Source organism: Arvicanthis niloticus, chromosome 1, assembly GCF_011762505.2.
Source record: "Arvicanthis niloticus isolate mArvNil1 chromosome 1, mArvNil1.pat.X, whole genome shotgun sequence".
In the NCBI taxonomy this organism is placed as follows: Eukaryota; Metazoa; Chordata; class Mammalia; order Rodentia; family Muridae; genus Arvicanthis; species Arvicanthis niloticus.
The window spans coordinates 90,283,126-90,305,645 of record NC_047658.1 but is presented as its reverse complement, the minus strand read 5'-3'; the positions used below and the strand labels follow the sequence as shown (position 1 = coordinate 90,305,645).

Here is a 22,520-nt window from a genome sequence, read left to right as displayed (position 1 = left end):
TAAAATGTGACTAAAAGTCTATTTTATTGTTTTTTAAACCATAAAACATCTAACTTTATATAAAGTTAAAATTTATCGAATTTCACAGACTATACACAGCACCATCCAGTCAAGAAAATGTAGTATTAGATCAAAACTGGATAAAATTAATCATTATGCATAGAGTGCCACTGTGACTGTGAAGGCAGCTCCTGCTGAGAAGCCCTACAAAGTATTTACCTAAGACAGCCGCTGATCTGTAGATACAGTTTGCCTTTGCTCAACTGGTTACACCTTCTTCACCATATATAAAACATAGAAGGAGTCAATCAACTATGTTACTAGGGGAAGGTCAGTCAATAGACTGAGTAACTTTGGGGAGTCAAAAGTGATGGGCTAGGGCAAAGCTCCAGGGCAGAATATGTCCCACGGTGAAGTATTCCCTGTGCTGAAGCCCTGCACTCAATTCCTAGTAACATACACACCATACACAGAGTTATGTGTACATTTTCTCTTGAATAAATGTCAGTGTCTTGAACCAAGTCTTTAAAATATCATTAGTTTCAGAAAATAATTCAATATACTAATATGAATTTGTGACAAAAAAACTATACAAATCTGGCATATTTAAAGCAGTTTACAATAAAAAGCATTCAGCAAGAGCCTGTCTAATTTGAAGTTGCCATGTTTTAGTTCAAAGGCAAGTATCTAAGGTTATTTTGAACATGTACTTACTGTTCCCAACCTGGTCGGCCACCACCTGGACGAGCAGCATTTATTCTTACTGGACCTTATAAACAAAACAAGACAAAACAAAAACAATGAGTAAGAAAGTCAATGTTAATTATTTCCTAAAGGGAAAAAAGATCCAAATCAAAATTAATTTTACTCACCAGTTGTAGGGATCAACTGTCCATGTAATAATGACTGTCCCAATAAAGATGGAGTTCCAAGGACTGGCACCTGGTAACCCTTTAGGAGTAATCACACACACATAAGACAGGAATAAAGTTTTAAAAAGTCAAAGCAAAAATTTAAAAAAAAATGTATATCTGTAAAAAACAAAACAAACAAACAAACAAAAAGCCCTAGATTTTAATGGCAGTAATATCTACCTTTTCTTCCATAAGAGCAGTAATAGCAATTGATGAGGCTCCCTTTGAATGTTCCGATGCAAGGGCGGCAGCTGGTAATAATTTATTATCAGAATCCCTAGAAAACAATGTAACATAAGAAAATGTCACCATAGTGGATAATGAGTAAAATGACAACAATCAGTAATACTGCTTATCTATTATATCCATAACCAGCACTGTGAGTTAGTGATGATGCTCATATCAAAGGAAAGTCAAAGGTCTGGGCTTGTAAAAAGCTCTTTACGAATAGCAGGTGGGGCCAGTGAGATGCTTTAGTAGGAGGCATCACATGCAGGCCCAACAACAGAAATTTCGGTCCTCAGCTCCTACAAGATGGCACTAGAGAACTGAGTCCTTGCAGTTGTCCTCTATCTCTACCCACATAGCTGGGGCCACCACATTCCTGCATACACACTAAAAAAAAAGATGGAATTGCCTGAAAATGCTACATAGAATATATATGATAGAAAAATAAATGCAGAAATATAAAACTTCAAAATACTGCTACCCTTTAATATGGTTCTTCATGTTGTGCCCTCCAACCATGTATTATTTGTTACTACTTCCTAAGTGTAATTTTGCTTCCGTTATGAATCATAATGTAAATATCTGTGTTCTCCAATGGTCTTAAGCAACCCCTGTGAAAGGGTCAGTCAACTTCCAAAGAGGTTTCAACCCACAGGTTAAGAACCAACCACTGCTCTAAGAGAATTCTTTGTTATTTATTTCCTTTACTATCTTATATATGTAAAGATTTCACCTTTAAATTTTTCTTTCAGTATATATGAAACAGGACCTGACACCTGTTTTTTAAAAGTTAGCTGATTTTTTTTTCAAAGATTTATTTATTTTATGTAAATAGATGCTCTATCTATCTGTATGTACCCCTGCATGCCAGAAAAGGGCATCCAATCGTGATCACAATAGATGGTTTGAGTGTGGTTGCTGGAATTGAACTGAGAACTGAGCCATCTCTCCAGTCCCAAAGCTGGCTATAATTGTTAAGAGAATGCATGTGTTAGTGGACTACAAAATCCACTGATGGTTTCAGGAGGTCACCACAATTTATTCTTTCTCCCCCTGCCTTCAGGCCCCTTTGGTCTTTCTAGATAGGATTTTTCTGTGAAGCCCTGGCTGTTCTGGAACTCAGAAGTCCTCCTGCCTTTTCTTCCTGAGTCCTGGGACTGAAGGCATATGGCGCCACTGCTAGGCTGAAATTTAGTATTTTAATAAGCACAGAGGTCCATTAAAGAAGGTAATACTTTAGGAGCTGGAGAGATAGATCAGTGGTTAAGAGTATTACTTGCTCTTCTAGAGGACCCAGGTTTGAATCCCAGCACTCATAATAGCTCACAATCAACTGTCTGTAACTCAGTTCTAACTAAGGGTTCCAACACCCCCTTTTGCCAATGCAGACATAGACATATATGCAGATAAAACACTCATACACATAAAATAATAAAATTAGGAAAAAAAAAAAAAAAAAAAAAAAAAAATTTTAACTTAGCAACTAAGAGGCAGCCAGAGGTAAAACTGAATTTAGAGGCTAGCTTGGGTCTACACAGTGAGACTCTACCTCAAAAATAATAACTATTATCAAAGAAAAACTACACCACTGACCCCGTTTGTTTCCAAAAATAAGAGATATAGACTTACCGAAAGGGTCCATCTGATTTTTCTGAATGGACTGATATAGATACTGTTGCAGTTATATCAGGTACTGGAGCTGGGGCAGAAGATGGATTTCCAGGCACAGAAGGGGCCAAAGAAGATGGATTTGAAGTTAATGAAGATATAGATGGAGTTGGGTGAGCTGAGGAAGATGTCACTGGAATCATCAGAGGATCCTGCTGTCTTGATATGGGAGATCTCATCAGAGGCTGCAGGTTCCGCTGAATGAGTGGTCTTGGTGCTGGTATTGGGGGTGGGGGTGGAGGTAACTGTTTTCGTAGTCTTTTTGTATAGCCAGTTTCATTTTTAAAGTTATTAACAGCCTATAAACACCAAACATAAAAATGCAGAATATGTAATGTATCAGTCATTTAAATGGGCTCAATCAGTAAAAATGCTAAAGATACTTTTGTGTCAAAGAATACAAAAGCTACCTGTCGTAAAAACTTGTTGGCAATTAAAGCATCAGGAGAAACATCATTCTGATGACATGTTGGACATGTATGTTCATCTGACTCCAGGAGTGCTGTTCTTATACCTATGTATGATAAGATGTCAAACATGAGCTGGCACAGTAGCAACTTGGTATTGACATAATGAATTAATGACACCCTCCAGGCCTAATCATAAGACTGTCTCGAAAGCAAGCAAACAAACAAAGGAAAGTAGCTTTACTGATGAGAATAAGGGCCTGACCCTCTGGAACTGGACTTAAAGATGATTGTGAGCTGCTATGTGGTACTGGGAACTAACTCAGGTCCAGTGAAAGAGCAGCCAACATTTAATAGATGAGCTATCTCTCCGGACCCAAATATGTTTTTTTGAGACAAGATCTCACTATATTACCCAGGCTGGCCTTGAACTCACAGATTTATTTCTTCCTGCCTCTACCTCCAAGTGTTTGAGTTAAAGAAAAACACGCCACCATATATGGACCTCAAACAAATGTTTGAACAGACAGAAAATGCATTAACAAATATTCATCTTTATCTAGCAATCAAAATATTATACAAAAAAAGTCTAGAAAAGAGTAACAAACATTTTACATGCCTTTAGTTTTTAAAATGGCTTAACAAAAACTGGGCATTAAAAAAAACAAAACAAAAAACTAAATGGGGTCAGTAGTTAAGAGCACTTACTACTTTTACAGAAGACTGGGGTTCAGTTTCCAGCACCTACATGGCAGCTCACAGTTTCTAACTCTAGTTCTAAGGTATCTCATATCCTGCTCTGTGGCTTCCAAGTCACCAGACACACACACACAGTACAGAGACATACAGGCAGGCAAAGCAATCTCTCCACTCCCTCCCCCCCCCACACACACACTCACACTATCTAAGGGACTTGTTAAAAAGTAATGATAAAGATCAGGACAGACATTAAATTGAAGGCCAACTTAAGTTAAAAAATAAGTAAATTAACAAAGGCAAAAGAGACCAGTTATATTAAAAAAAAACAAAAACAAAAATCAATCATTCACCCAACCGTGAAGGACACATCTTTACAAGGGTTCCCAATCTCTTACATTCATCACAGTAACTGTTTCCACAGCAGGGAATGACAACGGCATCAGTCATAATGTCTTTGCAGATGAGGCACAAGAGCTCGTCTGGGATAGGATCATCTTCTTCTGAAGATGATGATGGTTCCTCTGGTAAGAAGGGTGGTTTCTCTTTCTTCCCAATTGCATAGGCCTCTCTGTAAAAGACAGTGTGGGCATTTACGATTGTCAGAAGGTAAAGTACTCATGCTCTATGCTCAGTACACTATATCATAAAAGGAAGACATAATTTCAGTACATTGACTGTGTTTACACAAACTTGTCTTGCAATGTTAGAGGGCAGTTATATCTATACTACACAGACACAAAACAGAAATACAAATAATTAAACAAAAGTAAAGAAACACTTAAAAGAAACTAAAAGGATCTTAGTATGCTAACTCTAGGAAGTAAAGGCCAGGGTATGAGTTAGGCTACTACAATTTCTATGTGCCAGACAGAGTTTGAACTAGGAGAGTACTCTAAGTCACAATTTTCCTTTACCAAATGTTTCTTTATAAAAACAAACAAAAAAAAACCCAACAAACAAAAAGACAAAAAAAACCAAAAACCAAAAAAACCCAACAACAACAAAACACCTCCCACATTCTAGCATTCTCTAACGACCATGCACAGACGCCAAACTAATGCCACATGATGGGAACTGTCTTATCTATAACCAGGCCCTCAACCCAAATATACAACCAATAAATGATCTGCAATAAATGATCTGCCTGTAACTACTTTAAAAGATTAGTCTACTTAAGTCAATTAAACATGATTTAACGATTATAATACATTACACAAATATGAAAGAACACATCATTACACATTCTCGGTCTAGTGTTTTTGTAGAAATGCATTTCCCCAGTGGTAGGAATTAAATATATTTAAGAACACACAAAAAATTTATTCTACGACTTGCCTCTGCTGTTTCTACAGCCCCCCCACTTCTCCATACTCAAAGTTGTAAACCATAGGAATTCTTAGAGAAAACCTTTGTTTCATTTAGGGACAGGAGATGCTCATCTCAGTGCTGACATGAAATAGTCTCAGCTGGATGGAGGAGGGTACCTTAGGTGTGTTATTTGTGTTGCAGCTGCTCCATAGACATCACCACGATTCCACAAATAAGTATCAATTTGCTTATGCCCCACTGTTCCCAATTTGTGAAAGAGGAGTCTCCCACTGCCCAAGAGAAAAGAAAAAAGGGAAAAACAAAAAAGAGGGAGGGGAAGAAAACAGAGGATAGAAAAAGAAACAGAAGAAGAGTCTGAGTTGTTTATCAGTGGTGTTAGTGGAAAGAGTGAATGTTTCATTTAAAATATTTGGGCTCCCATCTCTCCCCAGTATGGGCTGTGTGTCTGACACAAATGGGCTTTTCTCCCCCAGGACTCAAAAGCAATGCATTTATTAGTTAGGGTTCACAGGTGTTGTTAACTTTTCCAAAACATACTTCTATTCTTTAAGAACTTTTACATAATATAGATGAAGCAGTCTGCTCTTAAATTGACTGCAAAAATCAATTGCAATTTAAAATTGTTCCATAGCGGTTATGACATGTCTCTGAATTAGACAGATATAGCATAACAACAGACTGCTATAAGATGAACCACAGAAAACTCAGGATGGTGGCTGATGAAAGCAGAGGAGTGAGCGGAGCCTGTGAGTGGGGCTGGATTGGAGGAACAATCATTCTTATTTGCAAACTATCTGAATACTAAAGTACACATACATCCCTAAAGGCTACATCTTTTCAGCAGCAACCCCACCTGCTCAGCATGCTACACCTCAACATTCCTATGTAAAGCCAGGAAAAGTGATCTGTCTCGCACAATATGGACACCTACCTACCCTTTAAAGTGGCATTACTCAAAGGATGTTCTGTTACTCAAAGGATGTTCTAAGATCTCAACTTTGTGATCTTCTGGAAGGCTAGCTTAACAATGCACAATCAGGATCTTATCACAATTTCTTAATAAAAACTGGAGGTTCATGGCAGACAATCTTGAATCACAGCCTAGAGGAACACTTACAATATAGCTGTGTGTTTAAGCTGTAGAAGATAGTAAAAGGTAGCCAAGTACATTATTAGGAACAGAGCTATAGGACACTAAGCTGAATGAGACCACCAGGTTCTTCTGTGTGTTCCTCTGTTAAACACTGGCTTATAAGGAACCTGACAAAATGGTTCAGCAGGTAAACTATCTGCCAGACTTCCTATAAAGTTACAAGAGAACTAACTCCACAAAGTTGTACTGACCTCTACAAAGGCACAATGATACACTCACACACTCTCTAAGAAGGAAAAAAATCTGGTTTAAAAATACAGTCTGAAAGCATATTAAAAATAAGCACTGAAGACTGGTCTGGTGGTGCACATATGTAACACAAATAATAGGAAAGGTTGAGGCAGGATGAACACATGAGACTACCTTGAACTACAAAGTCTCGTTACAAAAAAAATAAAGAGCACTAAGGCATTGTATAAAGCTGGCTGAACTATTAATGACTTGTAAACTAAGCCTATTTGAGACTGAAGATGATTTGATAGATCTAAACTTAGCCAAGGGTCCTCAGTATTTCAGTCCTGCCCAGCATTTAAACTCCCTTGGTATCTTACTGCACTTTCACTCCTAAATGTCTATCTCTCACGATGATTACGTGTTCTATTCACTTAGGAAATGGAAACAGCTTATGTTAAGAAAATGTAGGAGCATGTATGAGAATGAGGAAGAAAGAAATGACAGAAAGAAAAAAAATCAGAAGACTACAAGGGAAGTGGCACTCACTAATGACAAAAGTCCCCAAATTCATTTGAAATTTGCATAAATGGAGCAGACTGCAGCCTCTCAGAATTAACACAGAAATGTAACATGTGAAAATGAACAATTCTGGAATGGAAACTTCCCAAGGAATTCGAGTAGTCAAGTTACCAGCCCAAGTCTGAAACACTACACTGAACTGCCTGGTCCCCACCAATCACAGCTAAGCTGCATACTTACGCATCTATAGTTGGTATTGCATATTTTCCAGTGTTCGTAAGCATTGCACCTTTCATGTTAGGATCTTTCACTTCCATCATAAAACTTCTAGGAATTCCAGTGCTCTTTTTGATCCTAGGACCAGATTCAAAGTTCTTATCCTATTTGGAGGAAGCAAGAGGAAAGGAGACAAAACAGCCTTCTTTAGTAATGTCTGTGCACACCTCACACAGTGCTTCTCCCTGACTTTTACTTGTGATGCCTCCCACACAGAAACTCATTAACTTCTCAGGAATTGCCATGTGAGCTAAGTACTAATCACCTTTATTTCAGAGAAAACAAGACCTAGGGACAAGGAACATGCTCTATTCAACAAGACAGCCAAGATTGGGGCCTGGTAACCTAGACTCCAGAAGTTGTGCTCATCTACCATCTTAGGGGAGGAGAGTTTTATTTACCATGGTAAATATAGTTAAATAATTGTAAGAAAAACTAGACGTGTCAGTTTCTACATGGAACTTACCCCATTTGTTGGGCAATTCTTAATATAATGACCAGGTTTACCACAACGAAAGCAGGTATAGGATGGAGGTGGCGGACCTACTAGAGTTTTCTTCATGTAACTGAAAAGGAAAAAGAATTCATATGTACATAGAGACTTAGGAAAAATAATGCTTCTGATTGCGGGGCAAACACACCCCAAAGTTCCTATTAACGTAAAAGTATTTATGAACTTACTTGATTGGGTCGTATTCATGGCCAGATTGCGACATCATTGCTTTAATTTTGTCTTCCTCAGAAGCATTGGCTTCAGCCAGATTGGCAGTCTGTTTAACAGGTAATTATTTGACACACACATTAGAAACACATTAAGACCACACAGCAAAGACAACACACGCATTCTACACAGAGCAGCATCTAAATGAGCTGTGCTTAACAGTAAGCACCGGACATCCTTACATCACTCTTTGCTGTCTAGGGGAGCTTGGGAGGCTGCAGAAGATGTCAAATTTTTAAAAGATTTCAAATGTCACAGCACTGAGATTGTTAATTTACATTTAGAACCTGGAAGGTAGGGGTGGGATAAATGACTTAAGATTACTACACACTACAAGTCAAGGGGCTTTTGGTTTGTGGTGTCAGTTTGTACATTAGGTTCAAAAAGGTATGCATTAAGCATTCAAAAATTTAAACTAAAGATATAAACTTTTATTTTTTAATAAATAGACGTCTAGATATAAACAGGGTCTATGGGAGTGATTTTCTAATAACCTGGAATATTCAAGCATCTACCGCTCATACCAGCCACTCACTCACTGGGTTTTATCTTTACATTCATCCACAAAACAAGCAACCAGTTTTAACACTTTATTGTAATTTTAAATACACAGAATGCTTAATATTAACAGAACTTGGAACAGTAACATTTACAGAAAACTGATTACAGATGTTCAACAACTAATTTGTTTGAACCCAAACATTATTTTACAAATAGGTTAAAAACAAAACAAAACAAAAAACCAAAAACCAAAAAAAAAAAAAAAAAAAAAACCCAAACCCCCAAAACTTCCCGACTCTTCCCAGCCAAGTAACAATAGTAGAAAAGAACACTCAAGCCCAGCCCTTCCAACACATAAAAACAGACAGCATAGACTAGAAGCTGCCAAAGATGTGACCTCTGTGCTAAACCACTTTACACTAGAAAATGATAGGATGGTTCATCCACTCTCTTTAGGATCATTAATTTTAGTGTTTAGTTTTCTTAGGACTAGAGCTTAAGTAACATTTGTTATCGGGGTATCTTTTAAGGATACTTCCTAGAAAACAAAGGACAAGTCACAACCAAGCCAAGGATAAGATAGGGATATCACTAAAAGATAACTTTTCATTTTCTCTTCTGATGTTGCTGTTAAATTAGACTTTACATTTCTTGACAGTGGGGAAAAAAAGATTTTTGGGAATCCTTTTGAGCCCTCAATTCTACCTGTTTTGTTCTTCTAAAGACACACTCTGCAATCTAAAATATACTGTCTTAAAAAAGAAAAAAGAATTCATCACTAGTGCTTTCCCAAACAGAAGATATACATTACCAAGCATAAATGTAAGCAACCTTATCAAACAACATGGTGTATACAGTGATTTCAGGAGGTAACAATTTGACCCTCTGCAAACATACACACTCATATTCCTGCAAAAGCTTCATAAGTACACACGTAACAATTCATGTAGTCTGTGTTCAAACAAATTAGGTTGTTTAAATTTTTCTAATGCAGACAGACTACAAGTCTAAAGCATAAAGAAACAACTGTACCACATTTAAAATATTGACCTTGGTGGCATCAATTAAAAATTTCAAGAATTAACCACACAATTGTCCATGTAAAGGAAATCTTCTGTTTTGGCTATTTTAAAAGAAGTCCACATAATTCACAGCCAAAACCAGGGGATTCCTCCAGAATTATGTTAGTTTCCAGTATCTAATTAAACAAAATGGTCTAAAGGAAAAAAAAATGGTTAAGTGTAGCTTCTTGTGGTTCTTCAGTCTTGAAGATGAACATTATGTGGGGGCTGACCAAGTTACCCCCTATCTTCTCAGGCCAGCATGGCCATAACAGTACATACAATGCATTCACAAAATACATCCTCCCCCACCCATCTTAAAAAATACTGTTTCACATCTTTAAAATGTTATAAAAAGACTTATATTTTCAAGAATATATATACCTTTGTAAGCTGGGCCAGAGAAATAGATGCAGAAGAGTCATCAATCTGTTCACAAAAAATTAAACACACATTCAAGTTCCACACTGAAAACAGCTGAAAGTGATTATTTAGCCCCTAAAGTCACTTAATGTCAAATATTGGGCATTTTCTTCTTTAAAGACTGTTATATTTTGTTTGTAACCTGAAAATATGCTCAAGCTATTTTATCTTTTGTTTACATTTCATAACCAGTTTACAATGTATACAGTGAAAACTCAGGATAAAAAGTTGTGGCTCAATACTAAAATGTGAACCCCATGTCTTTCAATGAGCTTTAAAATCTGATAATGCTCACAACAATGGAATGTACAAAGCAAAAGAATTTAAAAAACAAAATAAAAAAACCCTCCTTTTTTTCTTTAGTTGTAAAAACAGGAAGCTCTTTAGGGCTCAGACCATGGCTGTGAAGGTAACAGTAACAGCTCCCAGGCAATTCCTATGTTTACTTTTCAACATTAACTGCTCACAGTCTGTTTATCCTCCCTGTGCAAGAGTAACAATAGCTCCTCTTGTCAAGAAACCACAGGTTTCTTTATCAAAACAAAAGATTGCTAAACCAACTCCACCCGAAAGCCAGGCCCACCACCCCAAAGAAAGAAAAAGGAAAAAAACATAAAAGATAACCCAAAAAGGTAACCTGGAAAAATGTCAAAGAGTTGTCATACACAGTGATAGATTTTAGCATGTGGAGAAGTCAATTGGGCAGGGATATATTAAGGACATAAGAGGGCTTTAAAAATGTATTTTTAAAAGTTCTTTCACTTGATCCCATTAAATGACTATTTTTTAAAAGATGCTTGTCTGCATGCACAAAGGCATTTTCAGTAATTAACTTCTGGAAAAGATATCCCTAAATCTCCTTATTTAGTCTTATTAGTGTCCTACTCAATGTTATAAGCTTCTCATATGTTAGTGGTCAGAATTCTTTGGAATGAACAGACTTCAATATCTGTCTCAAGGAAAATGTCTTCAAATATCCTTCTATAAAGTATTGAAAACACAAAAACTGAAATCCAACAAGATTCAATATGAAGTCCTTTGCCAATGTCCACTATATAAGAATTCAATAAATACAATAATTATATTGGCTAAATTTGAGATACATCTTGGCTAGCCGTGGTGGTACCTGCCTATGAAACTGAGACAAGAGGACCACAAGTTCCAGAGCTGGGCTACATAGTGGTTTTGAGGTCAGCATGACCTACATGGAAAGACTCAAAATAAATCTTACAAATATCTTGGGTTTAGTCTGATGGGTATTATTATTGGGATGTTTATTTAAACAAATGGTTCTTTGTCCCACACTTAAGGACTATATAGTTCACTGTGTATTAAACTTACATTTCTAATGTATAACCACTAATGCACATGTGAGTTTTCTTGCTTATTCTTAAAATTTTTTACTGTAAGGACTAATCTGAAGTAGAAATTAGTTAGGAAAAACTATAAATATCCTTATCCATAAGAAAGGCTAAGCTACTCAAGTTTCTTCATAAAGGGCTACATTTGAAACCATCAAGAATTACAGACAAGGGTCTGAGTAAGCAGTTGCTGGTGCAATCAAATCTAACACAACTCTGACGCTGTCACTTTGTTCTCTTTTCCTTTTTCCCTTTTGCTTTCTTCACCTTCTTTTATTATGGACTTCTTGAGTTCAAAGTGGTTTCCCACACAAACGGCATATTAATTATGGTTGTTCCCATCAAAAAATCTCTATACTATCTAATGACCTTATAATCTAAGAGATCAAATGCAGCAGGGCATTAAGACAAAAATGTTTAAAAAGTTTGGCTGAAAAATGTTAGAAATTTATATTTTCTAAAATGTAAATAGAAAATGACTTCTCAGTAAAATTCTGCCATACTTTAAAAAAAATCTTCAAAAACTAAAATGTACTACAGATATCACTAAGATTAGCCCTCTTCTGTATTCGGGCCTTGTTTATGGGAGCAGTAACCAGAAATCTGTTTAGTCCAATTATATTTGAATGAACCTAAATGAACCCAAACAATGTAATCACAATGTTTAGTTAGCAAGAACATCTAACTTTGGAGTACCAGACCAACATGGAAGGAAGGATGACTAAGGCTGAGGTAACAAACAGATAGTCATCTTTGATCAGACTTGGCTTAAATGACCAAAAATCCACAGGTTATGTGGTGATCCACACTTGTTATACCAGCACTTGCAAGGCTGAGTGAGGCAGGAGGACTGCCATGAGTTCAAGGCCGGCCTGGGCTGCATATCAAGTACCAGACCAGCTAGGTTGTTACAGGGCAAGACCTTGGTGTCTTAAAAAAAAACAAAAAAACAAACAAACAAACAAAAAACCCAAATTGACTAAAGAAAAAAAAAATCAAGTTGGGCACATCGGTACAAGCCTACAATCCCAGTACATGGGAGTTGAGGCAAAACTCAAGAGCTCAGAAGCAATGTCCCATACAGAGGCTAGCCTGAGCTACACGATCCAATCTCAAAATGAAAAAAACCCAAGTATATGACCATACTTTTCCTAATCACAATTTTAAAATTTTGTCCAGGATCTCTATTTTGCTTGTTAATATGTATACCTAAACCATCCTTATTCCTAAATTAGGAATAGTACTAATCAATAAACATGTTTCCATGGTCCTGAATGTCAACAAAGCACCCAAGCAAAAAACAGAGACAACAGATTATGTTATGTCTCCATCTCACTTAATTCTACTTAAAATTAAAACTGTTTAAGGTACTAAAAGGAAAAGAGAAATCTGAATACGTTTACAATAAACTTCTTATAAATGTAATACAGACATGCCAGGGAACACACAAGGCTAAAGAATGTTAACTTTATTTATGAACATGTGACTTGTGTTTATACACATGCTAATAAACAAAAAGGAAATAATTATTTTCAAGAAATAAAACTTCATCTGAATTAATTTAAATACTATATAAAAAAGTTTATACAAATGTGTTACATTAGCTACTACAGTCACCAGGACAGTTTTTCTAATTTGTGCTAGCATTTGGATACATAAAAATCAGTTTTAAACCAATCACCAGCAAAACAGAAACTTGGACAGTTTTTACAGCATTATGCTTTAAAAAACAAAAAACCCAAAGAATAAAAAACAATTCCCCCTTCCCCCAAAAATCATTTTTCCAAAAGTGGGGAAAACCCCCAAAACACTGACTTTTTAAATCTTTGAATCACTGTAGTCAGACAGGAACTAAAGCCTTTTATATATACTTTAGAGAACAAGTTCAAAGTTGAGATATTCTACTTATCATGTTTAAGATCCAATGATCCAAGGTTAGTGAAATGCCTCATACACAAATGTCAGTAGTATTTTAAAAAGAATAAAATGAATAGTAATCAATACCCCTGACTTCTAAATGAAGATTTCAAATACTGTGTTTTTGCGTACAAGTATTAAGCCTGAGCAGGAAAATGTCTATAGAGAACCATTAAATTCAGACCCCATTAAGACAGCCCTGTGTTCTACACCTGTCCCTTTAGAAGTGGTGCTTTTACTTAAAAGCTCAAAGTCAAAATAGTGTCACACTTTGGGCTAATCTGTAATTATAAAAAGATGTTATCCCAGTTAATAGGGGTTGCTTTTGATTAGATACAGTTTTCTGTAATCTCTAACTAGTGAAGCAGTTTAGCATCTTCTGAGAAAGGGAAACTGTCTAGCTTGTGTATGAATTGTATAAACCATCAGAATCACTGGCATGTTTATGCACTCTGGGTGGTGGAGACGCAAGTTCAGTCTGTTCTGTATAGTACAAGGGTACACAAAGGACAGGTGCTCTAAGGCACCAAATAAATAAACAAGACTGATTCTAAAGCTGCATCAGAAGTCTCTCAAAAGCTCTCTTCTACTATGTGTTTGCACTTGGGGAAAGGATCAAATAATGTAAGTTCTGCATGGTGCTAATCCATTTCTGAAAGCCATCAATTAGGCTGGGAAAAAAACTAATAAACTAAGTGAAACAACGTGGAAATGGCAAAATATACACTCCAAACAATTTTTTATTGCAAGAAACAAAAAGCACAAAACAGCCTGTACATACATACAAAATACTAACTATAGACAGACAGATGCAGAACATGTTGTCATGTTCTTCAGTGTTAAACCTACATCATCTAAAAAGGATCATACATTACTGTACAACACAGTGTCATATAGGGAGAGTGCTGTCATATTTAATATGAAACAGTAAAGGGTACAAATTACCCATTTCTACAGAGTAACTGCAAATTATACCACATATATATATATCCATATTCAACTGAACTGTCATCAAAATACAATTTATTTACAGTAAGTGCTATGGTCAGTGGGTATTCTAAGTGAGTTACTTCACTGAAACATTATAAAGGTAAAAGCAATTGTGTAGAAAAAGGGTGATTGTGTTTTTACATACTGCTTTTGTAGTTCCCATCACTGGTTCAGTTCGACTTCTAAAAAATAAAACAGAAACAAAAACTAACATTAGCTATTTATGAATCTCATGTACATATGCATGCATGTGTATAAATGTGTGGGTGTGTAGTCTCGTTTAGCCTAAGCCAGCCTTGAACTCACTATAGAGTCAAGGCCAGATCCTCTTGTCTCTTCCTCACAAATGCTGGAATATGTGCATCACTACATATGACCGACAAATATTAATATGTAGCTTTAACCTTACATCTTTAGGAATATAATTTTCTTTTGACAAAAAACCTTGAACGTAATTTCTGATATACTGAATAAGCAACTTTGACCACTATTTCTTACTTCCAAATGGTTTAAGATACATTCATAGTTTCTAAAAAAACCATATTGAGGAATTCTAGTTGAGACTTACTACTTACGCATTTATAAACTCTGTATTTTACTTATAATGGATTTAAAAAGTAGTCTTTCCTTTTTTTTTTTTTTTTGAAAACCTAGATATACATTTCTACATTCCAGTTTCCTAAGCAGATCACTGCTGGTACACTTATGAGATCTCTGACAGACTGCAGTGCTGACAACTAGCTTTCAAATCCAGATAGGCAGGGTAATGATTATTTCAATTTAAAAAATATTTTAAAGACGGTCAGTGGTGGCATATGCCTTAAATTCCAACACTCAGGAGGCAGAGGCAAGTGGATCTCTGAAGTTCCAGGCCAACCAAGGCTATATAGACAGACTGTGTCTCAAAAACCAGACAGACATTTTAAAACAATAAGCAAGTATTTAATAAAATTTAAGATGTCTGGAAAATATAATATAGTCTGAAAGTATTTTAAAATGCATTTCATGTTTATAATAGGACAAATTGTTGCTAGAAGAACATATATGTAAGCAAACCCAAAGTTTCTTTAGCCTAAATAGACTAGAAGGGGATCAGAACTGAGGTCATCCTAAAGATTATTGTAGAGAAATACTGAACAGCACCTAAGTTCACACATGATTTTGAACTGACAAAAATAACTTGAACTTTCTATTATTTGCTCAAACTGAGAATCTTATGAGGCAAACATTATCAAAAATTCTATATAAAAAATAAGCAATTTTATATGAAGCACGTTAAAATGGCCATGAACTTAAAATATTCTTTTTCTCAAGAGCTTATAAGTACTAAAAAATTTCAGAGATGAAATATTTGATACTTATTTTTAATTAATTAATACACACACACACACACACACACACACACACACACACACACACACACACACACACAGTCTTAGCCCTGGGTGTCCTGATCTTGCTATGTAGACCGAACTTGCTATGTAGATCCACTTGCTTCTGCCTCCTGAGTGCTGGGATTAAAGGCATGTGCCACCACACCCTGCTTGATACATGTTTTTTAAAAACCACACAAGTGTAATTTCATGCTAAGATATAGAAAATAATTCTACCTTATTTATGTATTACAGTTCTGCTATCAATATAAAACTTGTGAGATGACCATGCCCAGTGGTGAAGAACTGTAATTTTAGCTACACACAGGGCTGAGGCAGCAGGGCATTAAATTCAAGGTTCTAAGAGCTATAGATTCAAATCTATCACCACCAGCCTGAACAAGTTAACAATAGGACCCTGTCTTGAAATACTAAAAAAAGACAGATCTATGGATGTGGTTCAATGGTAGAATGCTTAATACAAGCAAGGGACTAGGTTTAATCCTCAGTACTGCATTAATAAAGAGAAATTTATTAAGGATATAGTTTTGTCTTTTATAAAAGCTCTAAAATAAAATACTCTTTTGAGGATTGCCCTAATTTTATTTTAATAAGTATTCATTCTATGCCAAGCACTACTTAATTCCTCATATACGAGTTAGAGGAACAGTTATCCCTAAGTATTTATCGAGAATTGGATGTAGGATTCTTACTCTCACCCACCATAGATAAAAGGATGCTCAAATCATTTACAGAAAACAGCATGCACTTTCATATAAACTCTGCAATAGTCTATACTTTAAAACATCTTCAGATTGCTTATATTTAAAAAAAAAATGTGTTCTATAAGCAATTACAATTTTGTTACTTTGTACTTATTGCCGATACAGTAGGTGGATAAAGGTTCTGAGTAGGGTTGACAGTTGCACTTATAACCCTACTATAACCTACGAGAGAAATCCTGAGATGAGACAATAATTTACTCAAAGTCCCACTAGTATGTATGGAACAAAAATGTTTCTTAGTAATAGCTCCCTTAACTATCAACTATGCCAACTTAGCCAGGGGAAAACATTAGAAAGAAAAAAAAGCAATCAAACTCCTATTGCATAGTTTTCATGGTTTACAAGATAAAATTTTAATGTTAGTAAAATGTTTTTAAACCTTTAAAATAGGATATTTTCATAAATGCATCAACTTTTATACTCACATAACATATGTCTTGCTTGTAGACTTAACACCTCCAATAGGAATTCTTCTGACAATTACAGATGAATTTTTAGGAATTAGTGCATTATCATCAGTATATTCTGTAAACAAAGAATCAAATTTCTATTCAGGGATCGAAGTATTCAGGAATGAGAAAACTTCAACCAAACATCAGTTTTACAGTACAAGAACACCAAAATCCACGTATCTTGCAATTAGGAACTACTATTGTTAGAAGAAATATCCCAGTCCTAAGTGAGCTCCTTCCACTGATGCAGTATGGTCGGTCAGGGCCTTGGCTCTAGAGCCGACTTTGAGAAACTCAAGTTCATGAGACTAAGCTGCTTCTCAGCTCATTTAACCAAGTAATGTTCAACATACAAACTATGGGGTGACTTGAAATGAGAGTGTACCTCCCTAATCCTCAAACATGAGCTAAATATTATGACCCCTGTTCTCATGTAGCTTACTACTAGAAAAGACAGGCTAAAAATGAAATTATAACCTATTGTTTTTAAAAATAAAGAATTGACAGTGGCTAACACTTTGTACAGAATGTTGTCCTAAACAAAGCCCCTCTGAAGGACTTAAGTTTGTAAATGAAAAGACTGACAAGCCAGCCAGACAAACACAAGTAAACAAAATGAATAGCAGTTACTCAGAGAAAGAACAAATGTGAGGAAAAACAAATGACAGGAAGACTGCAATGTTAAAGAAAATTAAAGAATGACATAAAGTAGTAAAGTATAAACTGTATACTGATTTATACTGTTTCCATGTAAAACAAGGAAGTCAATGGTGGATTTTATGTGAGGTGATGACAATTTACATTGCTCTGGTATTTGCATGGGAGACAAACTGAACAGAAACCGGGTGAGTCAGTAAGAAGGCTGCTTTGTGGTCCAGTGCCAGCCAGCATTAGTAACACTGCTGTGGAGGCTGCTCATGGTATGAATACTGCAATGATGGAGAAAGAAGAACTATACATAAATTCCTATGTTCACATAAGACAATCCTTATCAAGTAGTTCCTTTTTGAGCAGATCAAGAGGAGGAATGAGCAACATTTTTCTAGTCTATAATCACAACAGTTCTGTAAGATTGAAATTAAGTAGGCCTTAAGTATACTAAAAAGAGTTAAGGAAGGAATGAGTAAAATTATCAAGAAAAACAAGAGATGTGAAAATCTCCCTTAATCCCACAACCTAAAACAAAGTGGCATATCTTTCCTGCCTTCAATTATTTCACACATTTCAGGCATTTAATGTTTATCAGTTTTATTATTTTTGGTCATCAAGCATTTAGTTATTCCTTGTTCTACAGCAAATTGCCCAAGCAAAAGTTCTCTCAGCTGTTGACTATATTTCACAGGCATCCAACCAAGAATGATGCAATTTCCTAGATGTAAGCATGTAAGACTATCATTATCTTGGACAGTTTCCAAATCCCAAGCAAGATGAGTAAGAAAAATCAGAAGCAAAAAATTGGGGTATTTTTAAGTTTAATAATTCTAGAACCCAAACTTAAGAGTGTCAAACATTTGGCTGTTTCTTTACGTGTAACAACCCTCTAGTGTATTCACAAAACTTTCAAACACAACTTATTAGTTAGATGGGGTAATGACAACATGTCTGCTATTCCAATTCCCAGGAGGCTGAAGCAGGAGGATCGCCACTGTCTTCAAGGCTAACCTAGATTACATACAGCAAGATCTAGTTAGAAGGAATGACTAATTTGATAGGCACAGTGCTCTACTATAGCAGTAAGTTCAGGTGCCAACGCCCCTCAAACACAAGGTTCCAGCTGGCTAATCAGCGTATAAGCCCAAGAGTATCTGACACACAAATCCTTAACAAGTAGTTCCTTTAGATTCAAAAGGATCAGGGCTGGAAATTTGGTGACAGAGCACTCCACTTTGCACCAGGATGAAAAAACAAAAAGGCTTACCAGTGTTAAGTTTTGTCTAAAAACAGAGAAGCCGTGGACAGAATGAAAAACAAGATGAATTTAAGGAACAGATAGCCAGAGTAAGGATAAAAACAAAACCCCTTCATACTCAGCTTTCAAATCAACCAAGTTCAGTATGAAAGTTACTGGATAGATGGGAGGATCAGTATACTTTTCGTGGTGAGCCTAGCCTTCAAAGGTTTTCTTCTAAGACCATTTGGAATTCATTGTAAAATAATAGTTTAGAAACAAGCAAGATTAAGTCTAAAACAGAACTGACACAGCATTTTAGTTTTACCAAGAGTTCATGGTCCTTAATACCTGATGGATTTCTATAGCTAAAGGAATGTTTTACAGAAACATGGTACATCAGTAATTTAAACTTCTAGACAACCTAAAAAATTGTAAGTATCCTAACCATTTATTTTGCAACCTTTAATTCACTAGATGATTCTAAACCAAGCAGAATTCTTATTCAACTGCCTTGTAAAACTGGGCCTATTTCTTCTGTGCCTACAAGCATGCCTGCTGTCTGTGGAGCCAGAAGTCATCGTCAGGACCCCAGGGAACAGATAGATATTAAGAGTTTTGAGTTCCCCTGTGGGTGCTGGGAACACAAGTGGGGTCTTCTGCAAGAACAGAAAATACTCTTCCGGACTGAGCATCTCTCCAGCTCCTAAGTTGCGGTACCACTACCAACACCCTCCTCTAATCTGAGTGCACATGACAAAGAAAGCTCTCAACATTTTTTCTTAACCAACCTAACATCAAACTTTCTTCAATTAAGGACAGCACAGAGAAGAAACTTGCTATGAGACAAAGAACGTCCCTGTATTTTTTAGGTTTCGGATATGTCCAGAACTAGAAAAATAATGCAAAGTCACATGATGTCATTTGTGGACAAGAATTTTTCAATCACAACTTACTCCAGTCTAAAAGCTACCTTTAAATGTTGGTTGACAGCAGGATGGAAAAAGCCTAGTCTCAAATGACTCAACTGTATAAATTGTAATAAAAATAAAGCCTGTGTAGATTATTAAGTGCCCAGTATCCCCTAATTTCATTTATATTATCTTTCCTCTCATTCCTAAAGATGCATTTATATAACAATGTAGCCAAAAATTCTTAAAAAGCCATGTGTTTTATAAAGCAGAAGTCAACACTAAGGGCTGCTTTTGGTGGACTTAAGGAGTTAGTTATTTATTTATTTTGGTTTTTTTGAGACAGGGTTTCTCTGTGTAGCCCTGGCTGTCCTGGAACTCACTCTGTAGACCAGGCTGGCCTTGAACTCAGAGATCCGCCTGCTTCTGCCTCCCAAGTGCTGGGATTAAAGGCGTGCACCACCACCGCCCGGCTTAAGAGTTATTTCTTAGCTGCTTATACCATAAGCAACCTTTCCTCTTCCTAAATAGAAATTACTAAAAAATACAATTTTCAAAAAGGTATTTACTTTAAGGAAAACAGACAATATTCTTTTAGTATTGTAATTTGCTTATGTCTGTACCACAAATGAAAAACTGGTGGTCTACATGACAAGATTTAGTTGACCTACCAAACTACAGGCTACTGAGATGAGACCACACCCCAAAACCCCACCCCCACCCCCACAAAAACCAAAACCAAAAACCCATCCCACACCTTGTATCAAATTTAGCTTGGTGGAACATGTCCTTGATACCAGCACACAGGAGTCAGAGGCTAGCCTGATCTAAGTAGAGAAGTCCAGGCCAATAACTAAGACCATGACATAAAACAACTTCATTTAGAACTCTTTCTTCCCATACTATCAATGAATGTTAGAAGTCTAACCTACTAGAGCCCATCCAATGAGCATTACTATTCTGAGAAAAAGAAACCAAAACAAGTTCAGAGTCGGTGAAGAAGACTGACATTGCCACCATTCCTAATATAATGTTTTCAGAGGTGGTGGTGCACCCACTTTGAGTTCAGCACTCAGAGACAGGCAAGAGGATCTCTGAATTTGGGGTGGTGCACACCTTTAATCTCAGCACTAGGGAGGCAGAAGTAGGTGGGAGAGACCCGAATATTACTTTTAAAATGAAGAACTCAAATATTATAATCAGTGGCTTACTTATAGTCACACATGGTAGCACTCTTTTAGAAAAACACACACACACAAAAACACACTAGTGGTGCTGGGTAAAGAACCCAGGGCCTTGCACTTTGAAACTTTCCTGATTTGCTGAAGAGTTAAAATGTGGTCTAACGCCTGCATTCCCCACACTTGGGAAGCTCAAACAAGGGATTGTTGGGGTTGGAGGCCAGTCTGGGCTACAGAATTCAACTTCTGAGGAAATATCACTAAGTCTGGAATTACACCTCAGAGTGTTCACCTCAGAATGTTTTATAATACAAAGCCAATTTCAACACTAAATCCTCAAAAATACCTTTTCCACAAGCAACCCCATATAAATAAATAAAGGGGGGGGGGCGTGCAAATTGCTATCAGCTTCAAAACGCTGCTAGATTAGCAAACAAGTTATATGTATCTACTGCAGCTTTAACAAATGGGAAACCTTACACAGGCTTTCCTCTCCTGATGAAAAAAAAAAAAGTTACGGAACACCACAAGGCAAACACCCAACAGACTTAGAAGCAACCCCTTTTTCTTTTCAATCCAATCCCACAGTTAGTTTTAAAAAAAAAAAAAACCTTTAATTAAAAAGGAAGAGGGGCGACATCTTGAGAAGAACCAGCCTGCGAGGAAAGACCGACCCCAGCATTCAGAAGGCCAGTTAAACTCCAAGGTCGGATGCTGCAATCCTTGGCTATCAATGAAACTGTGTATGACATCGGGTAAGAATGGAGGTTACGCCCGGAACAAGCAACTTAAAATACCCACCTCGACCCAATAAATATCTGTGGCCCATGTGTCTCTTACCTTCTTTCGTCTGTGCGTTGGTGATCTGCAGATCGCTATCGGCAGCTTTCAGCTTTTCTCTCCCCATAATCTGCTTCTTTAAGTCGCAGAGGGAGATATGGAGCCCATCAAAGGTGACGGTGTCGTAGTTGAGTTTAGAGGAAAATTTATAGTGCACACAGGACATTGTGGCAAAGGATTCCTAAGGTTCAGCGAGGAGACGTGGACACTCTCAATATATGTATATTTATAAACTTAAGAGCAAAATATGTACACACACAAAACACTCAAAAGACAACGAAGGACCCTAAGGCCTCAGATTAAATACCCCCCCAACCACAAGCGGGGGTTCGTGAGAACAATAATCCGGAACCCCCCCGTACTCAGAATCGCTTCATGAGGGAGGAGCAGGACAGGAAAGGGGCAATCGAGGATCCGCCAACCGGCACAATGTCACCCGGCTGGGTCCCACTCGCTCATGCTAAGGGCCGGCAGGAGACGGGGGCAGGCGGTGCAGTCAGTAGCGGTCAGTCCACACGTTAGAGTCCGAATGACCCCGCGGGGTCAGGGGTCCATAGCGGCCGCACCTCCCGGCTAGTCTCTCTCCGTGGATGGGGGTGACCCAGGCCCCGGGAGAAGGTTGCGGGGAGAGGGCCTAGGCCCGGAGTCCACGAGCGGCCTTTCGCCTCCTCCCGGCTTCCGGACGACCGGCGTCGGCGTCCCCAGGCCCAGGCCCCCACCGCACACACACCCTGGCGCCTGCTCCCCGG

General features: G+C 37.1%; 1 protein-coding gene across 4 annotated transcripts in view; it reads right to left on the bottom strand.

Annotated features, from left to right (window-relative positions):
• The window catches only part of Rbbp6 (RB binding protein 6, ubiquitin ligase), a 30,760-nt gene extending 8,772 nt beyond the window's left edge, over positions 1 to 21,988 (bottom strand). For 2 of the 4 annotated variants that reach the window (XM_076942188.1, XM_076942190.1), the window contains exons 1-14: positions 21,772 to 21,988; positions 16,925 to 17,024; positions 14,487 to 14,523; positions 10,035 to 10,079; positions 8,049 to 8,137; positions 7,834 to 7,933; positions 7,332 to 7,471; positions 5,401 to 5,514; positions 4,312 to 4,484; positions 3,221 to 3,324; positions 2,772 to 3,109; positions 1,095 to 1,191; positions 873 to 951; positions 715 to 769 (exon numbers count right to left, since the gene is read on the bottom strand). In XM_076942188.1, the coding sequence (XP_076798303.1) occupies positions 715 to 769; positions 873 to 951; positions 1,095 to 1,191; positions 2,772 to 3,109; positions 3,221 to 3,324; positions 4,312 to 4,484; positions 5,401 to 5,514; positions 7,332 to 7,471; positions 7,834 to 7,933; positions 8,049 to 8,137; positions 10,035 to 10,079; positions 14,487 to 14,523; positions 16,925 to 17,024; positions 21,772 to 21,937 (1,637 nt within the window). In that variant the 5' untranslated portion in view covers positions 21,938 to 21,988. The remainder of the gene's footprint in view (positions 1 to 714; positions 770 to 872; positions 952 to 1,094; positions 1,192 to 2,771; positions 3,110 to 3,220; positions 3,325 to 4,311; positions 4,485 to 5,400; positions 5,515 to 7,331; positions 7,472 to 7,833; positions 7,934 to 8,048; positions 8,138 to 10,034; positions 10,080 to 14,486; positions 14,524 to 16,924; positions 17,025 to 21,771) is intronic. The other 2 variants (XM_034486789.2, XM_034486799.2) reach the window with 2 other exon arrangements.
• Between the last annotated feature and the right edge of the window lie 532 nt (positions 21,989 to 22,520).